The following is an 18921-nucleotide window of genomic DNA, read 5'->3' as shown; positions in this document are numbered from 1 at the left end:
TAGTATAGCTGCCCCCAGTATAGCTGCCCCCAGTATAGTTGCCCCCAGTATAGCTGCCCCCAGTATAGCTAGTTTAGTTGCCCCCAGTATAGCTAGTTTAGTTGCCCCCAGTATAGCTAGTATAGCTGCCCCCAGTATAGCTAGTATAACTGCCCCCAGTATAGCTGCCCCCCAGTATAGCTAGTTTAGTTGCCCCCAGTATAGCTAGTTTAGTTGCCCCCAGTATAGCTGCCCCCAGTATAGCTAGTTTAGTTGCACCCAGTATAGCTAGTTTAGTTGCCCCCAGTATAGCTAGTTTATTTGCCCCCAGTATAGCTAGTTTAGTTGCCCCCAGTATAGCTAGTATAGCTGCCCCCAGTATAGCTAGTATAGCTGCCCCAAGTATAGCTGCCCCCAGTATAGCTAGTTTAGTTGCCCCCAGTATAGCTGCCCCCAGTATAGCTAGTTTAGTTGCCCCCAGTATAGCTAGTTTAGTTGCCCCCAGTATAGCTAGTTTAGCTGCCCCCAGTATAGCTAGTATAGCTGCCCCCAGTATAGCTAGTATAGCTGCCCCCTTAGTTGCCCCAGTATAGCTAGTTTAGTTGCCCCCAGTATAGCTAGTTTAGTTGCCCCCAGTATAGCTGCCCCAGTATAGCTAGTTTAGTTGCCCCCAGTATAGCTAGTTTAGCTGCCCCCAGTATAGCTAGTATAGCTGCCCCCAGTATAGCTAGTATAGCTGCCCCCAGTATAGCTAGTATAGCTGCCCCCAGTATAGCTAGTTTAGTTGCCCCCAGTATAGCTAGTACAGTTGCCCCCAGAATAGCTAGTATAGCTGCCCCCAGTATAGCTAGTATAGCTGCCCCCAGTATAGCTAGTATAGCTGCCGCTAGTATAGCTGCCCCCAGTATAGTTGCCCCTAGTATAGCTAGTTTAGTTGCCCCCAGTATAGCTAGTACAGTTGCCCCCAGTAGAGCTGCCCCCAGTATAGCTAGTTTAGTTGCCCCCAGTATAGCTAGTTTAGTTGCCCCCAGTATAGCTAGTTTAGTTGCCCCCAGTATAGCTAGTTTAGTTGCCCCCAGTATAGCTAGTTTAGCTGCCCCCAGTATAGCTAGTATAGCTGCCCCCAGTATAGCTAGTATAGCTGCCCCCAGTATAGCTAGTTTAGTTGCCCCCAGTATAGCTAGTACAGTTGCCCCCAGAATAGCTAGTATAGTTGCCCCCAGTATGAGGAAAGCCTCGAAGGAGGGGTGGTGGGGAGGGGGGCCGGACCCCCCACCTCCCTGACCTGTGTCCCCTCCTTCTGGAGCTTCCCCCTCCTAATAAGCAGCAGCGGGCAGGAGCGGCGAAGAAGACTTACTCACCTGCTCCTGGCGATGCCGCATAGCGTCATCCTCACGCGACGCTGGTCTCCGACTTCTCTGTCACTCACTGTGCTTCCGCCAATCAGGAGCACAGTGTGCGGTGGAGAAGGCGGAGACCAGCGTCACGTGATGATGACACTATGTGCCATCGCCTGGAACGCAGGAAGGAGGTGAGTAAGTCCTCTTGCCCGCTGCTGCCCGCTGCTACTAATTAGGAGGGGGAAGCGCCAGAAGGAGGGGACCCAGGTGAGGGAGGTGGGGGGTCCGGCCCCCCTCCCCGCCGCTTTCCCCGCCACCCCTCTTTTCCGTGCTGCTCCCCCTCCTGTCCTGCACACAGGCCTTTGTGGGAGGCCTTGATGACACCCCCTGGGGCGCCCGACACCCGGTGCGGGGCGCCCCTTGCCGCCCTATGGTAGGGACGCCACTGAATTTAATAATTATTTTGTATTTAGTAAAAGTCCTTTTTAGCATATTCCAAATTCAAAAAAACAAAATAGTACATTTGACAAGTAGGTGGCTGCATGTATGGCAAATAGTAAATTATACCACTAGAAGGCCCTATAAGGCCACAAATGAAGCAGTACTTGCTGCCACACCTGGCCCGGATAAGGAAACTATGCCTGGGTGTCTGGATCATCGGTGTTGGGCATGGGTGAGCTTATCAGACATGATGCTGGTAGCCACGCATACCTCCTTTACCTGGGCTGTATGCTCTCCATGCAGCATCACATGTCAGCCTTCCACAGACCTCTGCACTTGAGCACCTTACAGCACATTCATTCACTTTTCACATTCTGTGTTTTGGCTCATGGCCAATATCATTTTTCAAAGTTTGTATTCTTTTCTACTTGCTATATCATAATAGTAGTGCGCATTGAAATGATGATGTTTATATTTACTTGTGTTTATCTGCAGTAGGCTTTGTGTGTGTATTTTATTTTTCATCCTATTGAACCAGACTTCAACACATGCTCCTTGTTGTGTATCAAGTGTGTGTTACACTGTTCCATTTGTGGCCTTAAGCTATGTACTCACATGCGATAACGGTCAGCTGAAATGGCTGATAACGACCGTTTCAGCCGACCATCGTAATGTGTGTACAGTGGCAGAGGATCAGTAATACTCGGGCATCGGGGGTCGATAAAGATACGACAGGATGGATGAGGTCTGTGGTGATGAGGTCTAAAGCTGCAAGCTGCATTATAACTCCCTCTATGGGCTTTATTCACAAAGTATTACCGCATTCTGTAATACTGAAAACAGCTGATTTTACTGATCACCTTCCCTAATTACAATTCACTAAACGTGTTACAGCACTGAAAATTAATATTATTGACTAGTGAGGTAAATTACCGATTTGTGCGGTGATTGCCTCAAGAAATTGCAATTCACAAAGATTTCCACAGGCAAAAGTGTTCGGCCTTTTTCTCCAGCTCGTAGCAGCCGATAACTCTCTCTCTCTCTCCATGCTGTCTCTGTGCAGAGGATTTGACAGACAGCCTTTGGGGAGAGCCAGGCAGCCAATAGGGAGAGGCACACAGCCCTGCTTCTCACACTGATTTGATGCGATGAGGTATCGGGTGTGTCTTTCACTGTATCAGAGCAGAGCAAGGTGCCAATTTTGAGGGCTTTTCTGCATCCCTTTAGTTGTGAAAATATATATTCTGGCATACAGAAGAGCTCCCCCTGGTGGCTGCAGCACATCTAAAGGGATGACAGGATACAGTACAGAGAAAACCTCCGAGTCACACACACAGCTCCATGCCTGCCCGCTGCCCTGCTAGACAGCTGGTAAGTGACACTAAGGCCAGTGCACACCGAGAGGTTTTAGCAGCGATCTGCCAACCGCATCCGCCTGTGAAAGCGCTTGGCTAACGAATTTCAATGAGATGGTGCACACCAGCGGTTTGAGGTTTTTAGTAAACTATAAACGTGCCTCCTGCTGCGGTTTGCTTAAGCGTTTCTGCCTCAATGTAAAGTGTAGGAAAAACGCAAACCGCTCTGGAAAACGCTATGTCAGAGCGGTTTTCCAGGCGTTTTTGTTACAAAAGCTGTTCAGCAACACCTTTTACTGTAACAATATTTGTAATCTGCTACACAAAAATGCTCCCAAAAACACTAGGCATGTTTTGAAAACGTCTCTAAACATGCCTAGAATCGCTCTGAAAGCTGCTCCAAAAACCGCTAGCGTTTTGAGGATCTGCTAGCGGTTTTGGTGTGCACTGGGCCTCACCGACCAGGGCTCAGAGAACTGAGGCATGTTTGTTAAGTAAATTACTGAACTTCTGCCTCATGCGGAAAATTTTTTGTGAATTTGGGAGAAAAGTGTAAAATACAGAATGAGGTATTTTACCGAACAAAATTATTTTACAGAACTGCCCTTTGTGAAAGGAGCAGATAAAAATGGCGCAAAATTAATGGCGCCACAATAGACGGCAATAGTACAAGCCATTTAATCTTCTAGCTTGCCGCAAATCACGGCTTGTACTATTGCCCATGGAGGCTGGGGGGTTAGTGATAGGCAGCTGGGGAGTGTAGTCGGGGGTTTAGGCAGAGGTAGAGGGAGGGTTTAGTGTGAGAGAGGCAGGGGGTTTTGAGGCAGTGTGAGAGCAGATGACACAGGCAGAGAGGTTTGTATACATTACCAGGTCCCTGATGATGAATGAATCTGGCTGCCAGCCAATCACCATGCGACTTCAGTCCCCGCATGGTGATTGGCTGGCTGCAGGACTGTTTCAAACCAAACAGGAAGTGGAGAGAAGATGGGATCACTGGGACTAGGTAATGAATCACAGATGTCGCGAATTACATCTTATTACTAAAGTTATTTAACGTTTGAGGACATTTCTGAAATGATAAAAATTAGTATCAGGATGCCATTATCGGCATCTCCCCGCGCCATTTTTGCGCAGCACCTTTTTTAATGTACACCTTTGTGAATAGAGCCCTATTACTGTTAGGAAAATTTTAAAGCCACTTCCCTCACATCCAGGCAGTGGTGAGGTAAAGTGACAAGATCACATTGCACACTTGAATAAAACCTGTGAAGACAATTTTCAGAAATTAAAATTGTCTCATTGGTAATACCTGCCCATGCATCCGGTATGTAGTCTTTTACCTCCACAAACACAAACAAAGAGGGCATGGTGAGTGGCATGTTGCTCTCGCTGCGAAGACACATATGGTGGTAACCTGTTGATAAATGAATGTCACATTTATTTAAATAAGTGGAAATATATATCCTGCTTTTACAGTCTTCAAAGTCTTGTAAATCTTCTGGGACACATATGGGTCAGTATGGTGAGGCTAAGCTTCAATAACTTATTATTATGTAGACTGTTTTCATTAAATTCTGCAACTGTAGCCTAAAGTTATCTCTACTGTATATAGGGATCTTATGGTGGCACCCCAACCAGGGTCGGTTTAAAGTCCAACGGGGCTCACGTGACTCCAGCAAATATAGCCTCCAGGGACCCCGAGCAGGCAGCCACCCCCTCCAATCTCCCCCCTCAACGCTACAGTGCTCCCCGAGGCTCCTGCATGATTCTTCATGTAGCTCCAGGTGCATCAGCAAGCGAGGGAGGACTGCCCATGTCACCTTGGCACTAGTCACTGCCTCAGGAGAAAGAGGAGAGGGCACGTGCACAGACAACGGCAATTACACCACAATACCTGTTGACCAGATTTTCCATAACACTACAGTTCTCCCCGGTGCCACTGCACCATTTGTAGCAGGAGTACAACTCACCTGTCCCGGTGCATATGTCCATGCTACCCGTCTTCAACCTCACTGTCTGCCTCCTCTCAGTGACCCGGGCACATGTTATGTGTTATGACATGCATCGGGTCATGAAGAAGAGGCAGCCAGTGAGCATGAAGACGGGGAGTATAGACAGAGCAGCACACCAGGACAGGTGTACTGTTACCAATCATACAGGTGCCCGGGAAACATGTTGAGTGGAGATCTGATTAGGGTGGCAGATTTCAGGGGCCCTGGGCCTATTGCCCCCTTTGCCTTACTGGCAGTAACGGCCCTGACCCCAGCACCAGGACAGTGAAATTCCAGCTACTGCTGGGGATCTGATTGCAGTCTGTTGTCTGTATGTAGCTATAGAATGTTAATTTTACTCAGCCTAATATTAATTGTAATCAGCTCCTACACATGTCCAACAAAGTGCACGACCAACACCACAACATAACCAACACCACAACAAACTGTTGATACAACAAGTATATTACACAACCAACTAAACGACCAATTTATTTAAATACTGCGGGCGCGAGCAAAACGACAAACTGCATGACATGGCCACATTCAAAACAACAATGTTGTTCAAACAACATTGTACATAGGTGGCCAACTGAACGAAATCAGCCCAACAATCGTGTGAGTCGATCCACTGGATTGATCAGGCAAACCACCTATTATCAGTTTGTTGTCTTGTCATTTGCGACACATACATATGCCTGATTTTTCATCCAACAGACTGAAATCTGACGACAATTAGGTGGTTGGGTTGAGCTTGTTTACAGTGCTTTAAGTGCTGTGTGATGTCACACAGGTGACTGAGTTACAGCAACCAGTCACTAACAAAGGAAATAATTGCTGTGACTAGTTGCCAATGCTAGCTTCTAGTTCCTATCACTGGCAACTCCACTGAAATGTAGCGGAAGTGTAGTTGTAGCTACTAGTTGCAATGACTTAAGGTGGTCATACACGATGCAATCAAATCAATCAATTTCCCACTTTTTTCAGATAAAAACAATTGATTGTATAAGAATTCAAAAAGAAACCTTTTTCCTGATCAAGAGAAAAAAATATTGATTTCTGCAGTTTGTATGATAAAAATCTAATTGTATGAGTTGGAAAAATCAGATCGACAAATAAAAAATAAAAGTTTCATTTTACTCTTTGTTATTTTCAGAATATTCGGTCATAAGTGAATGTTATGTTGGTTCAATTTGTCTGATTATTCAATGAGACAGAAAAACTTTTATCAGGTTTCTCTGGTCGAACAAAAAATAAAAAAATTGAATCATGTATGGTCACCTTTATTTGTCAATGTACTGGCCCTAAAAGTTATTACGCATAAGTCAATTTCCCAGAAGATTTGATCACTTTGAATAATTGTGCAAATGTTCTATTGACGCCAAGGTATGTACATAGGCATGTAAAATATGTTGAAACCTATTTGCAGCTAAAAGTTGTGGTAACTAGTCGCTAACAACATAGTTGCCTATGTGATTTGACTCTAAGGACCATGTTACTATGTGACATAGTCAACTGAGTCACTAGCAACTAATTACAGATGTTTCATTAAACTGCACTTAGATCTTTCCTCAACAAGGTAATATATACTGTATATTGGAAAAATCTTACAGTCAGACAAGAAAACTACCTGATCTGATCACATCAACTGGAATGATCCGATGGCCAATAAATTTTCCACCTTCCTCAAATGCTGCAACTCTTAGAGAAGCCATCTGTGGCATAAGAATCTGAGGGTGAAATAACAGAGATAATGTGAGTATATAAAAAGTTAGCTAGATAAGGTACAGCATAGTAATACGTTTTGGAACCTATTGTCACCCGCTCTTTAGCTGCTGTGAATGCAGGTATCTGACTGGTAATACATGGGAGCCTCCTGCTTTAGTGTCTTAGCTATTTTATCACTTCTGACTTACCCTAATTGTATGGGAGTCTTGTCCTGCACGGTCATTATAGATGTCGCAAACATAACATTTTTGGTTTTACAGACGGCAAGCTCGAACTTCTGGAAAAGTTTGAGTTCGCGCGTATCAGGCGACCCGCCATAGACTTCAATAGGCAGGCGAATTTTGCAACCTATAAGGACTGTTTCTGGCCACAAAAGTGATGGAAAACTTGTTTCAAAAGGTCCAACACCTTGACAGGGGCATGCCAGAGAGGAATCCATGCCAAAAGTCCCACCAAAAATTACGGAGTTGAAGCAGAGTCGGGTTTTAATCCCTAAAGGGCAGAAATCACGGTACATTCCTCAGTTGATGGAATAAAGGGGTGCTTTTAAATGTGTCGTATCACACACAGAGATATGCAATTGTTCAAACACAATACAATGATAACAAAGGCCCTGGAGCAGTAGTGATAGTACTCTGCTTGTGTAATGTGGCACACAAAGTTATATCACTAGAAGTGGGCACAGGTGTGGGTCAGTGCCAGTGGGCTCTGTCTGTGGAGTATCAGACAGACACTGAGATATGCAACAGGTCAAACACAATACAGTGGTAATGACAGAGGCCCTGCTTGTGTCTAATGTGACAGACAATTATAGTAGAGGGCTCTGGGTGGGTGCCTGTGGGCTGTGGAGTGTTGCACACACATAAAAAGAAGCAGAAGGATGAAGTAGCCATCAGAAGGGCTGTTTGGGTTGCTTTAACAGCAAGTCAGTCAGCGAGCATCAAAATAAACAGGCCTAGCTAACGCTTTCCCTATATCCAGCAAGCTCAGTCCCTTCCTCTCACTATTCCAGCCGAAGACAGACTGGAAAATGGTGGGTGCGTGTCACTCACTGTGTCTGAGAGGAGCTTACACTCTAGTCCTTACCATAGTCATATCGTCTAGGCTAGGGGGAAGCCAATTAACTTATCTGTATGTTTTTGGAATGTGGGAGGAAACCAGAGTGCCTGAAGCAAACTCATGCAGTCACATACAAACTCTGTGCAGTTATTTCCCTGGTTGGGATTTGAACCAGGGACATGACATGGGGGAGGTCCTCACCAAACCTACTTCCCCAAGCAAACAATAACTACCTGAAAGATTCAGCAGCCAAAACGGGGGGTATAATAGTTTCTACTACTTCTTCAAACCATTATGGATTTAATACAGCAGGCAGGGATCCCTGTTTTGACTTTTTGTTTTTTTGTTATTCTAGTACACTTTTTTCTGAAAGCCAATGAGATTGGCTCACGTTAATCACAGGGTCAGGAGCCAATGAAATCGGATCCTGACCGGCTCACGGAGCTCTGCTGTCATACCAACAGCAGGGCGAGTGAGCTGCAACGGGGACACAGCGACAAGATCGGCAGAAGCGACGAGAGCATCGAGAGTGCGCGGCGGTGGTGAGTGAAATCTACGCCCTGGCAGGAATAACAGCTCCCAAACTGGGCGTACATTTCAATCACTGCTGTCTGAAGCGTTTAAACACTAGTAGAAAACTGCCAAAACTGATCTGTACTGAGCTGAAAAACAGAAAGCGCTGACAAATGATCACTAGATAGATGTTAACATATAAATACAGCAGCTATGCAATAAAATGCAATGGCAGCTTTCAGAGCAGATAAACTATACTTTGGGAATTTGTCATTTGTAAACAGATAATATTGTTTGTGCATAAAAGCAAATATGATAACTGTATGGGTAATAATAGTATGAAAACACATTTTTCACAAAACATGATCCCTGCACTTTGATTGGCCCAACCCGCATTTTGATTGGCACTCTGATTGGCCCAATAGGCTGCCTGTGACAGGCAGCCTATTAGGCCTATCAGAGTGCTCTGGATTCACTTTGAAGTGATTGGACCCGAAGGGGCTCAGGGCGGGAGGAGAGGAGCGCTCCTTCTTTGCAGGGTGGCACCGTAAGTTACCAGCGCTTACTATGCTGCACTACCCCCAGCATAACATGCGCTCCTACGATTACGCGCGCTGTGCTGACAGTAGCGCACGTAGCATGCAGCCCATTACATTTAAGGCACTCTGTGGAAATAGCGCGAGTAAGAGGAGGTTACTCGCTCTACTTTATTTAGTGAATCAACCCCTTAGTATACTATACCTGAATGTTTACTATTTTAGAGTTTACAATAATGATATTATACTGTATTTTACTTCCATATTTAGATGGTGAACTATTGTTAATATAGCTGGATGTCACATACAGGTGATTTACACTTTTCCATGTCACCTAGCTTTCTAATATTGATTGTCACTTTTTGCCATACTTTGCCCTAAATGAGTTATCTTCACTATCAATGTCAATATAACTTCTGCAGCATGAAGTACCAAAACATGGTGTTGTCATACTGCATATAAAAATGTGCTTCACAGTACAATTGTCATCTATACCATCCAGGGCTGGATTTAGGCCAAGGCCACCTAGGCCATGGCCTAGAGCACCACAGGAGCACGGGCACCAAGGCAGCAGGCCAAACTGGTGCAGCATGCTGCAATGCAGGGAGATCAGGCAAGCGTCTGACTGCGGTACTCTGCTGCTAGCTGCCTGTGCAGCAGGCACCTTGCTCTCTGTGCACATTTGCATTGTGGCCACCAACTATGGACTCGGGCAGCTTTGGAGATGGTAAGGAAGAGGAAGCTTCTGCACTGGAGATGAGTGGAGAAAGGGAGTCATCTGGCTACAATTTTCTATGCTTATTTCTTGAAATATATTTTCAAATTCACACAGCAATTTAGGATGCGGATATTACTGGAAGCCAGAAATTATTATTTTTTTAAAATAAAAATATTGGTTCTAAAACACAACACTGTATACATAGCACACGCCCCTGAAGCAGTCCAGTAATAGTCATATTTTCTGCAAGGATTTTTTTTTCAATGGCAAAATGACTTTTGCTACCCATGTTAGGAAATTAGACTAGTATTATATATGTAAAACTTCAGCACATACATAAACACCACAGATTCCAGTTTATTTGATGGCTAACATGAATTTCATAAGGGTAATCTGCAGTGTGAATAAAAAGCATACAGTATGCTAGCTGTATTACTGTGGGTCACAGAACACCAGGTTGATGGTGCTAAAAACAGGTGGGAAAGAGGAGGAGACTACACTTACTATTTTGTCCTCTCTCATGTCTTGAATGTTTAGATGTTTTTATCATGTCATTTATCAGTAATTTAAAAAAAAGTTGTTTCTTATTAGTATTACTACAGTATACTGTGCTCTGACCTACCTACAATGTACAGTGTGTAACAGAATAAGTACCTTTTCAAATACAAATGGCTCTTCTTTCCATACAGGGTTTATAGAGTTTGCAGATGGGGTTAATTTTGTTTTGTACTTCCTTTTTGGATCTCCAGGTAATCCAAACAGCTCGACTTCTGCATATGTCTTGACACATTTGTCACTGAGGAACTGGCCTGAGATTACCTGTTTTCAGAAAGGCATCAATTCAATGGATCAAATCTTAACGGTCAACTTTCACACAAAATATTAAAAATAAACTGTAAGATACATAGATATGAAATCTACATTCCTCCCAGAGTAAAATGCAATATAAATGAGTTTTTTCCTATGTTGCTGTCACTTATAAAAGGCAGTGAAAATGCCTAATGGGGGATTCTTAGGTACAGTGGGATGCGAAAGTTTGGGCAACCTTGTTAATCGTCATGATTTTCCTGTATAAATCGTTGGTTGTTACGATAAAAAATGTCAGTTAAATATATCATATATAGGAGACACACACCGTGATATTTCAAAAGTGAAATTCAGTTTTTTGGATTTACAGAAAGTGTGCAATAATTGTTTAAACAAAATTAGGCAGGTGCATAAATTTGGGCACCAAAAAAATAAATGAAATCAATATATAGTAGATCCTCCTTTTGCAGAAATTACAGCCTCTAAACACTTCCTGTAGGTTCCAATGAGAGTCTGGGTTCTGATTAAAGGTATTTTGGACCATTCCTCTTTACAAAACATCTCTAGTTCATTCAGCTTTGATGGCTTCCGAGCAAGGACAGCTCTCTTTAACTCACACCACAGTTTTTCAATTATATTCAGGTTTCGGGAGTTAGGACTGAGATGGCCATTCCAGACATTGTACTTGTTCATCTTCATGAATGCCTTAGTGGATTTTGAGCAGTGTTTAGGGTCGTTGTCTTGTTGAAACATCCAGCCTCGGCACAGCTTCAGCTTTGTCACTGATTCCTGGACATTGGTCTATAGAATTTGCTGATACTGAGTGGAATCCATGCATCCCTCAACTTTGACAAAATTCCCAGTCCCTGCACTGGCCACACAGCCCCACAGCATGATGGAACCACCACCATATTTTACTGTAGGTAGCAGGTGTTTTTCTTGGAATGCTTTGTTCTTTTTCCTTCATGCATGATGCCTCTTGTTATGCCCAAATAACTCAATTTTAGTTTCATCAGTCCACAGCACCTTATTCCAAAATGAAGCTGGCTTGTCCAAATGTGCTTTAGCATACCTCAAGCAGCTCTGTTTGTGCTGTGGGTGTAGAAAAGGCTTCCTCTGCATCACTCTTGCATACAGCATCTCCTTGCGTAAAGGTCTTTGGTGCTGGTCTGTGGGTTGACTCTGACTGTTCTCACCATTCGTCGCTTCTGTTTATCCGAGATTTTTCTTGTCTGCCACTTCGAGCCTTAACTTGAACTGAACCTGTGGTCCTCCATTTCCTCAATATGTTTCTAACTGTGGAAACAGACAGCTGAAATCTCTGAGACAGCTTTCTGTATCCTTTCCCTAAACCATGATGGTGAACAATTTTTGTCTTCAGGTCATTTGAGAGTTGTTTTGAGACCCCCATGTTGCTACTATTCAAAGAAAATTAAAAGAGGAGGGAAACTTACAATTGACCCCCCTAAATACTCTTTCTCATAATTGGATTCACCTGTGTATGAAGGTCACGGGTTACTGAGCTTACCAAGCCAATTGGAGTTCCAATTATTAATTCTAAAGGTTTTGGAATCAATAGAATGACAACAGTGCCTAAATTTATGCACCTGCCTAATTTTATTTAAACAATTATTGCGCACTTTCTGTAGATCCAATAAACTTCATTTCACTTCTCAAATATCACTGTGTGTCTCCTAGATGATATATTTAACTGACATTTTTTATCATAACAACCAAAGATTTATACAGGAAAATCATGACGATTAACAAGGTTTCCCAAACTTTCGCATCCCACTGTATATCTTTATCTACAAAAAAACGTACTCAATGGTAGTAGCTCACGCCATCTGCCAAAATAGTGTACAAACAGGTGGGGAAGCTGGCTAATACTTTGTACAGATCCATGCCGGGTGGTGCTTTTGTAAAAAATGAAGAATACTGATAATCTCCCATGAACAGATGGACTAGTCCAAAACCTGTCAGATCTGTCAGCTATTTACTACTTACTGTAAGTCACAGCAGCATAAGAAAAATATATTTATAGTGCACGGTTAATTGAACATCTTATTTATGCCTGTATTTTACATTCTTTCTCGATAGTGGTCCTTTAACTAAAAAATATATCTACTACACATGTAGAGTATGTGCAAAAATATAGTTCTGGACAGATATTTTAGTGTTTCTATTAACCACTTGATGACCCACCCTTTACCCCCCCTTAAGGACCAGCGCTGTTTTGAGTGATCTGTGCTGGGTGGGCTCTGCAGCCCCCAGCACAGATCAGGTTGCAGGCAGAGAGATCAGATTGCCCCCCTTTTTTCCCCCCTATGGGGATGATGTGCAGGGGGGTCTGATCTCTCCTGCCTGCCTGGGTGTTGCGGGGGGGGGCACCTCAAAGCCCCCCTCCGCGGCGAAATTCCCCCCTCCCTCTCCTACCTGCTCCCCCTCCCCGGTGATCCGGGCTGCACAGGACGCTATCCGTCCTGTGCAGCCAGTGACAGGACGTCCCCTGTCACATGGCGGCGATCCCCGGCCGCTGATTGGCCGGGGATCGCCGATCTGCCTTACGGCGCTACTGCGCAGCAGCGCCGTACAATGTAAACAAAGCGGATTATTTCCGCTTGTGTGTTACATTTAGCCTGCGAGCCGCCATCGGCGGCCCGCAGGCTATTCACGGAGCCCCCCGCCGTGATTTGACAGGAAGCAGCCGCTCGCGCGAGCGGCTGCTTCCTGATTAATCAGCCTGCAGCTGGCGACGCAGTACTGCGTCGCTGGTCCTGCAGCTGCCACTTTGCCGACGCACGGTATAAGCGTGCGGTCGGCAAGTGGTTAAGTAATAAACCTTTTGCATAAATGTCACATATGGAAAACTGGGCAATATTATACACCTCCCCCCGTTACACAGCTGATATACCAGACAGATTTTTTATTTTTTTTTACGTTTCTAGTCATTATGGTTCACATTCAGGGCAGTTTTGCAATTGCCCTGTTTGCCCCAATGGTAGCGCCGGTGCTGACTGAGTCGAAAATGATACCTGATGGACTGTATACCCCCTATAGTGCCCCCTATACCCTCCCCTCCCCATGGACTATATACCCCTTATACTGTTACCTGTACCCTCCCCATGCCTATAAATCCATAACCACCTCCTCCCATGCTAATGCTAATGTTTAGCTTTGGCAATGATAAATGTATTTGGTCCTGCCAATAATAAAGCTGTTTTGCATGGATTAGATTAGTAGGTTTCTAAAACACTTCATTATTTGTTAATCCTTGCTAAAATTAGTGAGTGAAGCTCCCCTTGATCATTAGACTAAATTACCACTAATATTAAGTCTTCTTACACTAACACTAACCCTCAACATTCAATCTTTTGTATGCATAATCTCTCCTCCAGCCAATCACCCCATGCCCAAAATGGCATATAGCTGCTAATTACTGAATAACAGCACCCAAAGAACAGGCGCTGTTCACCTGCTTCACCCCCAGGTCTGCAGTAGTCTAAGAGGCAGCACTTGGTGCAGGCGATGTTAAACATGGACAATTACATTTAGAAAAGGCATAGGAGATCTCCCTTATAATTAAAGGCACTGAGATTTTTTTGGGAAATAGGATAGCTAATATTTTCAATATTTAAAGTCAACATAAAGCTATGTAAAATTAACTTTGTATTACTTACTGTAATCGATAAAGTATTGGCCACAACCACATCAATCCGGTCAACTGTAAATGGGTCAAACTGCTTGTCTGCTCGTCTCATAAATTCATGCTTTAGTAGGAATCCGCTGGCACCATTGAACTCAAAAACAGCCATATTTTGCTGCATGGCTAAATCTAAAATCATATAAAAAAGTTATGAATGTACACTGAAAATGACCAGTATAGAGCATTATTTTAAGCAGTGTGCTAATACCAGATCTCTGAGCAAAGCTAATATATATACCCCATTTCTACCAACTAAATACAACTTTGGTGGCTACATATCATAAGATTTTTTATATTTTTTCAATTTGAGAATTACAATCAATTTTTTAGATTGATTTTAACATTTAAAAGTTTGACCAATGTATCATAAATCTGTGTAAAGTTGTTCCCCAGTTATGAAAAGACATGATCAAATACTCAAGAAATTGACAATCTGTCCTACACCCAGGGGCGTAGAAATAGGGGGTGCAGAGGTTGCGACCGCAACGGGGCCCTTGGGCCAGAGGGGCCCTCCCTCAAGCACAATATTAGCTCTCTCTTGGTCCTGTGTTATAATAATCACTTCTATAGATACTTTGAATAGTGGTGATCATTAACAAACTGTTCCCCATCCCCTCTTGTACCTGTGACACTGTAGTTACTATTGGCAAGTTTTGGTTCGCCATATCAATTGTTATGTATAGAGTGCTTGGGGGGGCCCCAATGTAAAACTGGCATCGGAGCCCACAGCTCCTAAGCTATGCCACTGCGGCTACTCCATTCAATCTTCTCTAAATAATCTGTCCAAAACACATCAAACTTTTATTCACTGGATAAGTGGGGGTTTAAAGATCACTGGCAAAACTGATGTAATCTCCCAGGAAAATTAACTCATATTTTTACATTTAGGGCCACGTCATGCAGCCTCCTAAGTCACAGCTGCAGCTATACTTCGATACATGTCAGTTGAACTTTCAGTGATAGGAACTTGTAATTAAAATTAGTTGAGATGATTATCAGCTGATTTCTAGTGACTCCATCAGCCTTGAGTTACATCTGCTCTCCATGCTCATTGTCTGTTGTTTATTTAGGAATATTATAGGCAGAGCATATATATATATACAGCTCTGCGTAATATGTTGGCGCTATATAAATACTTAAATAAATAAATAACTAAATAAATGACTTCTGCAACTATCAATACAATCCAAGCAAGCCCTCAAAATACACCTCTTTAAGATGCCCTCCCTCCCCCCATACCACACCTGAAAGGAAACATCAGGGAATTTAGGAACATAAGAGCTACTTAACTGGGAATTAACCAGTGCCTGGAATGCTATGTGTCCCTCGCCGCAGCTCCACTCCAGGCTGGTGCCCTGGTCCCCTCCATAGCAGCCGTTGACCCAGCAAGGTCGGTGGCCTCTGCGCAGGCACGAGTGGGGAAGTACTGCGACTGCACACAAAGCTCCCGGGCCACTTCAGCGTGATCGTTAGCTTGGTGGCTGCTACGATGGGGACTTCAGGGCACCCGCTTGGAACGGAGCTGCGGCAAGGGACACATAGCCTTCTAGGGGCAGGAAGAAGCCTCAGGTAAGTAGATCTCATGTTCCTTAAAATTCCTGATGGTTCGTTTACTCTCTCAGCTGAACATATATTCCACAGCCCTACTTGGTGTATTCGTCCCCCCACCCCTATAGATTGTAAGCCCCCCCGGGTTTCTTCTTGATCATGCAACCATGCAACCCCCATGACACCCTTTCCATGGACTAACCCGGACCTGAGTTGCTGGGTTTCTGTAACATCGCACGATCGTGTATCTTGTACCCTGTTTGCGTGTATAACCTTGTTCTACGTTGGATAACTCCTCTGTCTGACATCCCTGGTTAACATTCTATGTATCCTTACATCTTGTCCAGCACTGCGTAATATGTTGACACTATATAAATACAACAAATAATGATACAACGTACTAAATTGTTCAATGGCAAAACCTATTCTCTGCAGCCTTATGATAATTATTCATCATGTATGGAGAGAAAACAATCTGGCGGCAGTGTATGTAAGTCATAATTCAGTGACTGTAAATTCAGGTTGAAAAGCATTTTTTTGAGGGAGGGATAATCCAGGATGGAAAGTTCTAATAAAAATGTACCTTTCCATAGGATCATGTATGTTGCTTGTCTACTTCATGACACATACTGTACATCCTACATAATAAAACCCCTGTGTCTCTGCGTCCGTGTGTGTCCATGTGTGTGTGTGCATCCCTGCGTTTGCGCTACTGCGCATGTGCCGCAGGGACACCCTTTGGAAGGAGCAGGACAGCCAGGGGGCGGCCGGCCAGGGGGACAGGTGCGGGTGCGCACGCACGCGCGCTAGCCACGGTGATGGACCTAGCTCGTTTTTAGATGGGCTAAGTCACTATCCTACATAATAAAACCCCACTGTCTCTGCGTCTGTGTGTGTCCGTATGTGTGTGTGTCCCTGCGTTTGCGCTACTGCGCATGTGCCGCAGGGACACCCTTTGGACGGAGCAGGACAGCCAGAGGGCGGCCGGCCGTGTGGCCACGGTGACAGACCTAGCCCGTTTAAACGGGCTAAGTCACTAGTTAAATATAATTAATTAAGGACACCAATGACAATAGCTTTGGAATATGATTTTAGAAATTAATGGGACACTTAGCAATGACAATGAAGAGTTAAACTAACCCATAGTTTGAAAGTTTAATGCTACCATCTGACAGCCAGCGTTCCAGAACATCTGAGGCATGTAATTCGATGAATCCATCCTGGTCCCCTTTGGATAAATACGACTCATCTGTCTCTTATTGTATCTGGATAAATTGTATAGGAAACGTTTATCTGAGGTTATATGAGATGAGATGATGATCAGTGAGGATGTATTAGCTACAGTTAATCAATTCAACCAAAAGGTTAAAGTCAATTTACTAGGTCAGATTAGCGCTAGATGCACTTTGATGGGTTGTCATAGGGAGGTTTCCTATTGGTAATCCCCACACCAAGAGTTACTGGTGTAATCCACAAAATATGTTATGAGTGGTGACAGTCAGATGCAAATTTCCTGGTAGATGGAAGCTAGTGTCAGGTTTGTGAGAGGTCAGTCTTATGAATTTATTGGTCATTTGGAGGGCTCTATAGCCAAGTCAGAATACTGCCAGATAAAGACTTGCTGAAATATGATTGAGACCCCCGTGACACAGCATCTAAGCATTTCGGACACTCATTCTGGCCTCATTATGGTCTCTCTGTCACGTCTCTGTTTATTTTTACTTTTATCTTTCTATGAAAATGGGGTGGAGTTCAGGCCAATGGGCTCTTTGCTGGGGGTGGGGAGGGACTTTACTATCCCCTTTGCAAGGTAGCTCTCCTACATGGATGTGAAAGTTTGGGCAACCTTGTTAATCGTCATGATTTTCCTGTATCAATAGTTGGTTGTTACGACAAAAAATGTCAGTTACATATATCATATAGGAGACACACACAGTGATATTTGAGAAGTGAAATTAAGTTTATTGGATTCACAGAAAGTGCGCAATAATTGTTTAAATAAAATAAAATTAAATAAAATTAGGCAGGTGCATAAATTTGATTTAATTGATTCCAAAACCTTTAATACTAATTATTGGAACTCAAATTGGCTTGGTAAGCTCAGTGACCCCTGACCTACATACACAGATAAATCCAATTATGAGAGAGAGTATTTAAGGGGGTCAATTATAAGTTTCCCTCCTCTTTTAATTTTCTCTGAAGAGTAGCAACATGGGGCTCTCAAAACAACTCTCAAATGACATGCAGACAAAGATTGTTCACCATCATGGTTTAGGGAAAGGATACAGAAAGCTGTCTCAGAGATTCCAGCTGTCTGTTTCCACAGTTGGGAACATGTTGAGGAAATAGAATACCACAGGCTCAGTTCAAGTTAAGGCTCAAAGTGGCAGACAAGAAAAATCTCAGACAGGAGCGACGAATGGTGAGAACAGTCAGAGTCAACCCACAGACCAGCACCAAAGACCTACAGCATCATCTTGCTGCAGATGGAGTCACTGTGCATCGTTCAACCATTTCGGTGCACTTTACACAAGGAGATGCTGTATGCGAGAGTGATGCAGAGGAAGCCCACAGTACAAACAGAGCTGCTTGAGGTATGCTAAAGCACATTTGGACAAGCTAGCTTCATTTTGGAATAAGGTGCTGTGGACTGATGAGTTATTTGGGCATAACAAGGGGCGTTATGCATAGAGGAAAAAGAACACAGCATTCCAAGAAAAACACCTGCTACCTACAGTAAAATATGGTGGTGGTTCTATCATGCTGTGCGGCCAGTGCAGTGACTGGGAATCTTGTCAAAGTTGAGAGATTCCACTCAGCATCAGCAGATTCTGGAGACCAATGTCCTTGAATCAGTGATAAAGCTGAAGCTGGGCCAAGGCTGGATCTTTCAACAAGACAACGACCCTAAACACTGCTCAAAATCCACTAATGCATTCATGCAGAGGAACAAGTACAACGTTCTGGAATAGCCATCTCAGTCCCCAGACCTGAATATAATTGAAAATATGTGGTGTGAGTTACAGAGCTGTCCATGCTCGGAAGCCATCGAAGCTAAATGAACTAGAGATGTTTTGTAAAGAGAAATGGTCCAAAATACCTTCAACCAGAATTCAGACTCTCATTGGAACCTACAGGAAGAGTATAGAGGCTGTAATTTCTACAAAAGGAGGAACTACAATATATTGATTTCATTT

The 18921-nt window shown here is 43.7% G+C and overlaps 1 protein-coding gene and 1 long non-coding RNA gene across 3 annotated transcripts in view; one reads left to right on the top strand and one right to left on the bottom strand.

Annotated features, from left to right (window-relative positions):
• The window catches only part of PLCB2 (phospholipase C beta 2), a 377710-nt gene that overhangs the window by 103652 nt on the left and 255137 nt on the right, over positions 1-18921 (bottom strand). For both annotated transcript variants that reach the window (XM_068253400.1, XM_068253401.1), the window contains exons 18-22: positions 16865-16989; positions 14151-14305; positions 10318-10482; positions 6740-6839; positions 4428-4532 (exon numbers count right to left, since the gene is read on the bottom strand). In XM_068253400.1, the coding sequence (XP_068109501.1) occupies positions 4428-4532; positions 6740-6839; positions 10318-10482; positions 14151-14305; positions 16865-16989 (650 nt within the window). The remainder of the gene's footprint in view (positions 1-4427; positions 4533-6739; positions 6840-10317; positions 10483-14150; positions 14306-16864; positions 16990-18921) is intronic.
• The window catches only part of LOC137532657 (uncharacterized), a 38833-nt gene that overhangs the window by 16987 nt on the left and 2925 nt on the right, over positions 1-18921 (top strand). The window contains exon 3 of the long non-coding RNA XR_011023966.1: positions 6723-6864. This is a non-coding gene — a long non-coding RNA (uncharacterized lncRNA). The remainder of the gene's footprint in view (positions 1-6722; positions 6865-18921) is intronic.

Source organism: Hyperolius riggenbachi, chromosome 9, assembly GCF_040937935.1.
Source record: "Hyperolius riggenbachi isolate aHypRig1 chromosome 9, aHypRig1.pri, whole genome shotgun sequence".
NCBI lineage: Eukaryota > Metazoa > Chordata > Amphibia > Anura > Hyperoliidae > Hyperolius > Hyperolius riggenbachi.
Note: the sequence above shows the minus strand (reverse complement) of the source record. Positions and strands in the feature narration are given on the sequence as shown.